General features: G+C 32.1%; 1 protein-coding gene across 2 annotated transcripts; it reads right to left on the reverse strand.

Moving 5' to 3' along the window:
- Positions 1–1,174: 1,174 nt before the first annotated feature.
- Positions 1,175–7,030, reverse strand: LOC114374573 (protein NRT1/ PTR FAMILY 2.6-like). 2 transcript variants are annotated; one of them, XM_028332233.1, is made up of 6 exons: positions 6,887–7,030; positions 6,557–6,741; positions 4,234–4,361; positions 3,921–4,138; positions 2,905–3,452; positions 1,175–2,059 (listed from the first exon to the last, which is right to left on the reverse strand). In XM_028332233.1, exons 3-6 carry the CDS (start codon positions 4,307–4,309, stop codon positions 1,276–1,278), a joined length of 1,626 nt encoding a protein of 541 aa, XP_028188034.1. In that variant the 5' UTR covers positions 4,310–4,361; positions 6,557–6,741; positions 6,887–7,030; the 3' UTR covers positions 1,175–1,275. The 2 variants fall into 2 exon arrangements, with proteins under 2 accessions (XP_028188034.1, XP_028188033.1); XM_028332232.1 differs by having other exon boundaries at positions 6,883–7,030.

Raw genomic sequence — 7,030 nt, forward strand, 5'->3', positions numbered from 1 at the left:
ATCTTACATATATTTTGATAGAAGTTATATCATATAATAATGGAGTGTCCATTGATTATTTTCCGTACAAAAATGTAACGTAATTTTAAAGGTATAAATATATACATGGTGGTAGGGAACATTTCTTCTTTTCTTTTTTCCCGCTTAAAGAACACACTGGTGAGGAAGACAAGTTTTCCAGGCCACTTATACAATCCTTTATATTTTATTTTCTTCCATGAAGAAGAAACTCCAATGAAAAAAGGGCAGCACCTTTCTCCTCATTCACGAAGACAAAAGAAGAGTCAACGAACGAGATGGGAATAACTTAAAATTACAAGCATTTGAGTGACACCCATTTACATACAATATATTAATATACTAAGTGCCAAATTAGCAGATTTTGAGATCCTTGCTTTCAGAGCAATTGCAAAAACAAGAGACAGAAGATCTTCAATCCATAATAAAGCTATTAATCATCCAATCATAATCACTAGGGAGACAACTGTGGCCATTCCCGCATACATTATGTCAATCTTGCACCACTGTCTCTTTTTTATTCCATATAATAGAAATGGAGGCAGCATTAGTCATTATACTGCAAGAGTATTAAATTTAGCACTCTGTTTTTTATTTGTTTTCGAAAAGTTTTTAGAGTTTTTAGCACTCTATTTTAGTATACCTGACAAATTTAAATGACAAAGTGGCGTATGAAAATTGATATCAGTTGGAGACAACAATTATTTTTGTTTGTTACTTTTTATGTTTGATGATTAGTTGTTATAAGTGTATATGCAGCAAAAAAAAAAGTTGATATAGGTGTATGTTGGAGGTGGGTATGGATTTTTTTTTTGAACAATTTTGTTAACCATCATAAAGTATTAATACAAATTATTAACAAATAGGAGGTAGTATTATCTTTTTAATTAAAAAAATTGTCTTGTTTTTTTAAATTTTTTTAACGGCAATGGTTATTAATATACAATTTTTAAATATTTCCCTTTCAAATGAAGAGACACACAACTGCTCATCAACATTTTAATATACACCCCAGCATAGCAGCAATTGTAACTTGAAATGAAACTATGAAAGAGATCAACTTATTATTTATTAGTTAGATTTTTATTTTTATTTTTGGACACTCAAACATTAGGGACATTTCATTGACATTCTTAATTTTTTTTTTTTATATCCCTTCTCACGTTACATCATCAACCATATCCATAATTTATCTTTCTTCTCTTCTGGACTCTCTTTGGCTGTCTACACTCAAGAAATGTCATATCCCAACTCTTCTTACACTTTGGTATGCTTGTACAAAGTTGAACATACCAAGTAATATACAAAGTTGATACCCCCCACTAGGACGAACATCCAGTAAAAATTATCTAGCCTCCCCTGATTTATGTCATCAGGTAACCAATTAGTACTCCTACGCACTTGGTCAATTAATGCGGTACTTAGATAATAAGATATCCCTAGAATCATGGAAATCATAGCAGTGGATGTGCTCCGAAGTGACTGAGGAAGTTGTTGGTAGTAGAATGCAACTTGTGCTGGAAAATGAAACGATTCTCCTATTCCAACTAACACCAATTGTGGAAACAACCACAGAATGGACATGACCACTGAGGGATCAGAATGAACCATCTTGAGCCTCTTTGATTCAACAAGTGCTGAGACAGCTATTCCAAGCACATTGAACACGTGGCCTACTCCAATTCGTTGGAGAGTAGTAGGAGAATTACCATTCAACTTTTGCCATGCAGGCCAAACCACCCTATCAAGAAATGTGAGGAAAATTGATGTGGAAATTAAGGGTATGACAGTAATAGAGCCCGCTGGGAATTTAAAATGGGGTCCTATTTGACGATCCATGGCCAAAGCTTGAAGGACTGTCATGCTGCCTTGGATTCCTATTGGAGTGGATAGGAATATGCTTGTACTCCACAGTGGTAAGATTCCAATGATAGCTTTGAAATCTTCCACTTGTTGAACTGTGCATAGCCTCCATGGTTTCTCAATTGAGCCATCTGATTGAAGGTCTCCATCAGTTATTAGAGCTGCACGATTGAAGAATCTACATTTGCATGTAGGGAAGTATCGTTAGGTTAGTGGTTGAACACATATTTCTGTTTATTTATTCATTTTACTAAAGTAGAAGTTCCTTACTTGAGCAACTAGAAAGTTTATTTGTAATTAAGCACCCAGAAACTTTACTTTTTGCCATAAAAAATCTTAGCAGTAGAGGTTTAAAAATGAAAATTTCTGATATATAAGTTCGAAGCTAATTTAATTATAACTATTTTCTTAAAGAACTACGAATAAAATTTTGGACCCATAAATACGAAGTCTCACTAACTTTATTAGCATTTAGCACTACTACTATGATATGAAAAAGCAAGGCAAAACGGCTCTTACACCTTTATATATACGACCGTGGTCCACTACCACTAGTTAGCTTATCTTAACTACAACTGGACTCAATTATGAACCATAGATCACATTTGTTCACGAAATATGTCTCCCATTAGGAAGTGACTTCTGTCCATATAAAAAACAATAACAGCACGGTGCACCACACTGTTGGTTTGACTATTTGAGCGGCAATGATTCAGATATCTTTAATTAAGGTTTTTAGTTTAGAATAAAAAGATATAGACACTATAAGATTTTTGTTCTCTCCTTAGTCTATGGGACAATATTTCCAAACACCACATTGGGGTCCAACACAGCAAAACAGCACTCTACTGTTTGTGACACAAATCTATTAACATCGCTGTTTTCTGTCTTATATGAATCTTTTGAGGAAGCAAACTTGGAAAAGCAGTTTTACATTAAATTACTATTTTACTAAAGGCACTAATAAAGGTAATTAATTAATTAATTAACTTCATTAATAACAATAATCACAACTTATAGTACCTTAATCTTTTTCCTGGGGTTGCAGCAGGTAATTGCACTGTAAGTATCCCATCATGGTCACTATAGTAATGCTTGTTTGCGGAAGAGAGTTGAGATTTCCACTTACGGATAGATGCAACAAGAACACGTGCAAGATCCAAGAATGCACTTCCTTTGGGGTTATCAGGGCGATAAAATCGATAACCAAGTAAGAAAATGACTAGGCCAATAAAATTACCAGCACTACATATGCCAAAGCCCCAAGCCCAACTCACATTATCTTGGACATAGAAAATCCCAGTAAAGGATGCAATAGAAGTAATGTACCAAGTCAAAAAGAACCAGTTGAAGAATACGTCCTGATGCTTTGCCTCATTAAATTGATTTGCTCCCAACGATGCCGTTGTGAAGCGTGCACCCCCAAAACCAATTGCACATAGTGCTATGCCCCCATATAAGACTGCATGTTGGAATTTGGATGGAGGGTTGCATAGGTTTGGTCCAGTATTGTTGCAGGGGTCAGGCTTCAACGACTTGATAATTGTCGTCAAGACTATAATAACTGTACCCTGCAAATGGCAAAGGAAGGAGCAAGAAAATATTATAAGAGTGACAAATATGATATCTAAGGTGATAGAAAAAAAGTTTAATTATAATTAAAAAATTTGTTTAAAAACATTTAATTGAATCCTCAATTATCGAAAACTATTATGATGGTATCATTTTCCATTAATTCCGTTAGTTTAATTGTAATGTTTTTAAATAATTGGAGAACTTGATTAAATTAACGAATTTGACAGAAAAATGATAAAATTTTTTAAGGAAAAAAATGGTAAGCTTATATCATATAAATGTTGATCGAGATAATAGTTAGTAATAAACCAATAATTTTAAAGTATCTAATAATTTTTCACTGGCTAGGAATTTCAAACAAAATAAGTAAGAATACTGTTTAAGATAAGAAGAAAGTAAGCAAGAGGGCAAAACAAAATGGTTGCGTATCATTGATATATAGAAACAGGAGTATTAATAATTACCAAGAAAGAAACACAAGAAGAAACCAAGGCAACAGGGAAAGAGCCAAAGAAAGAGTCAGCCATTATTGCTGCAACAATGGGAAATAGAGAGGAGCTTCCATTAGCCACGTTCGCAACTTGAGCAGCATCGATGCTCTTTATATTGAATTCACGTATCAGATATACAATCAAGTTCCCAATTATTCCTGCAGAAGCAACTGATATCCCCGCCGTGGAACCTGCATGCATGTACGTTTAACAATTAATCAATACACAAATAATAATTAACATCATGCTTTGATTAGGTGTTGCAGATAGAGGGAGAGAGAGAGACCAATGGTGAAGGGAAAACTTATCCAACCGCCTCGCTTATTCTGTGCTTCTCCGCAGCATGTGAGTGTGTCTTCCATTCTTGCTCAGTTGCACCTAGCTAACTCCACTTGATGCTTCAATAATTGTGTGCTGTTTTTTATATAGGAAATGTTTATCTTGCACGTTTTCTTTTTTTCTATTTTTTAAGTGAGGTAGAAAAACAAGATATATATATATATATATATATATATATATATATATATATATATATATATATATATATATATAAATCTAATTGGTAAAGGAAACTGACCATGACGTTCTATGCTAACGTAAAAGATAACATTAACATATGTGCTTTCAGCGACAAATCTAGTATCCTAAGTCAAAAAACAATCTATTTAAAAAAATAAAATTAATAATTATTATCGTGAAATAACTAAAAAAAGTTAAAGATAAAAGATTCAAATATATAAAATTAAGAAAGATAAAATATACTAAGATATTTAAAAGATGGAGATACAAATATAGTCTTTGATTCATCTGTGGATATGCCACGAATGCTAATGTGCTAGTGCTACCTACCCTCCAGATCTTGAACAATCTTGATGACTAACTAAACAATCAGAGTAAGTGCATCTAATAAGGGTCTAACGACAAACATGAACAATTTGAAACTCCCACCTCCATATGATTAGTGCGCTTTTGCTTTTATTTTTTACATTTTTTTAAGTTTTTGTAGTAATACATAATTTATTTATTTATTTTGATGCATATGAATAAAAAATAATATCAAAGATTTAAAACACTCAGACATCTTATTCACTCATCCAAGTTATACCCTCTTTTGATATATAGTTTATTTATTTATTATAAAATAAAGTTGTTCTCAACAATAATGCCAGAGAAGGGTTGTTTATGAAAATTTACTATATAGGAGTATGTGCTTCATCAGACTATTCTCTACTGACACAATATTAGCACTTTTTTTTAAAATTGAGTGGATCACGCGGATATATACGATATATACTCATCATGCCGATATATATTAGCACCATTATATATATATATATATATATATATATATATAAGTTCTTCAAGAAATAAATTCTTTTGATCAATGATATGCTTATTCTTTTTTTGATAAAAAAAACCATAAAATAGTATATGCACAGTGTATTAGAAATTATGTATAATGTTCTCCCCTCAAATTCATGTTCCTTTTATTTCAACTTAATCAAAAAAAGAAATTATGTACAATGTTATTATGGTGTCAAGTTTACCGAAAGTGAGGTGTTAGAAACTTTTGTGTCATTCTCCAAACTTAATCAATGATATTTAAACTATGAACACTGATTCATATCTGTTTACTTTAAATTTAGCAGTGCTAGAAGTGATAAAATAGCTCAATCTATCTCACCTCCAATCCATCAGAAAACGAAGTATGTAGGATAGCTATAGGTGATTCATTTTTTAAAATGGGTTGGAAATTTCCGTCAATCTTTTTTGCTAACAGATTAGCAAATTAATTTTTAAATAATAATAAAATTCTAAAAATGGCAAGAAATAGAGATGAAATGTAATTAAATAAGAGTAAAAATCAAGAAATAAAAATTTGGACTCTTTCATGAGCAACAACTAAAAAGAAAGAAAAAAAATACTAGTCAGCATCTTACTCTCTAATTAATTAACATACTAATATATTTTTTTAAAATATTCTCTTTATTAATTAAAATTTATTTTTTTGAGAATATTAATTAAAACTTATTAAAAATTACAAAATCCCACTTTTAAATCAATTAAAACTTATGATTTAATAAATTTTAACTAATAAAAAGTATATTAAAAAATATCTTCTTATCACTTCTTAATTAAAATAAAATAATAGAACAAAGCTCCCTAACCACAACGGGTCAGCCCATCTAAATCAGCTGTCCGTGGCTAAGTAATTTGTTGAAGCTTAAGTAAGATATAAGTCTCTTTTTTTTCTTTTTTTTTTTTACCGGATTGGACCAATTTAGGGGCAAATTTTAAACCTACAATAATTGCTCTATATGGGCATAGTTAGCTAGGCATCACCTATCATATAATTAAAAATCTAAATTACCTGTGACTTGTGGCACACATGTGCTGTGGGTAGATGAGTGTTACTTCTTAAGTTAAGTATGCTAATGATGATCATGTTTCAAAAAGATTAAAAAAATATAAAATAAGGGAGAGTTCAGGAAGGGTTTTCAAAGAAAAAAATAAGGGAGAATATTGTAACAGACAGGAAGAAAGTAAACAGCATATATGAGAAAAACAAAATGATTGCATATATATCATGAAAGAGGAGTATTAGTTACCCCTTAGAAGGAAAGAAACACAAGAAGAAACCACAACAACAGGGAAAGAGCCAAAGAAAGAGTCAGCGATTATTGCTGCAACAAATGGAAATAGAGAGGAGCTTCCATTAGCCACGTTTGCAACCGGAGCAACAGTAGTGATGCTCTTTGAATTCACGTATCAACTGGCATCCCCGCCACTGAACCTGCATGTACGTTTAACGATTAATTGATACACAAATCATCAATATATATCAAATATTAATTATGATTCGTGAGCATGCTTTGGCTTTGAGTGAGTGAATGTCATTAGGTGCTTCATCATATAAAGAGAGGGAGAAAGAGACCAACAATGAAGGGCACACTTATCCAACCGCCTCGCTTGTTCATGTTCTGTGCTTCCCCGCGGCAAGTGGCTGTGTCATCCATTTTTGCACCTAGCTAGCTAGCTCCACTTCATCATGCTTCAATACTCGTATGCTCTTTTTTATATAT

The sequence above is a fragment of the Glycine soja genome, chromosome 11 (assembly GCF_004193775.1).
Source record: "Glycine soja cultivar W05 chromosome 11, ASM419377v2, whole genome shotgun sequence".
Taxonomy (NCBI): Eukaryota; Viridiplantae; Streptophyta; class Magnoliopsida; order Fabales; family Fabaceae; genus Glycine; species Glycine soja.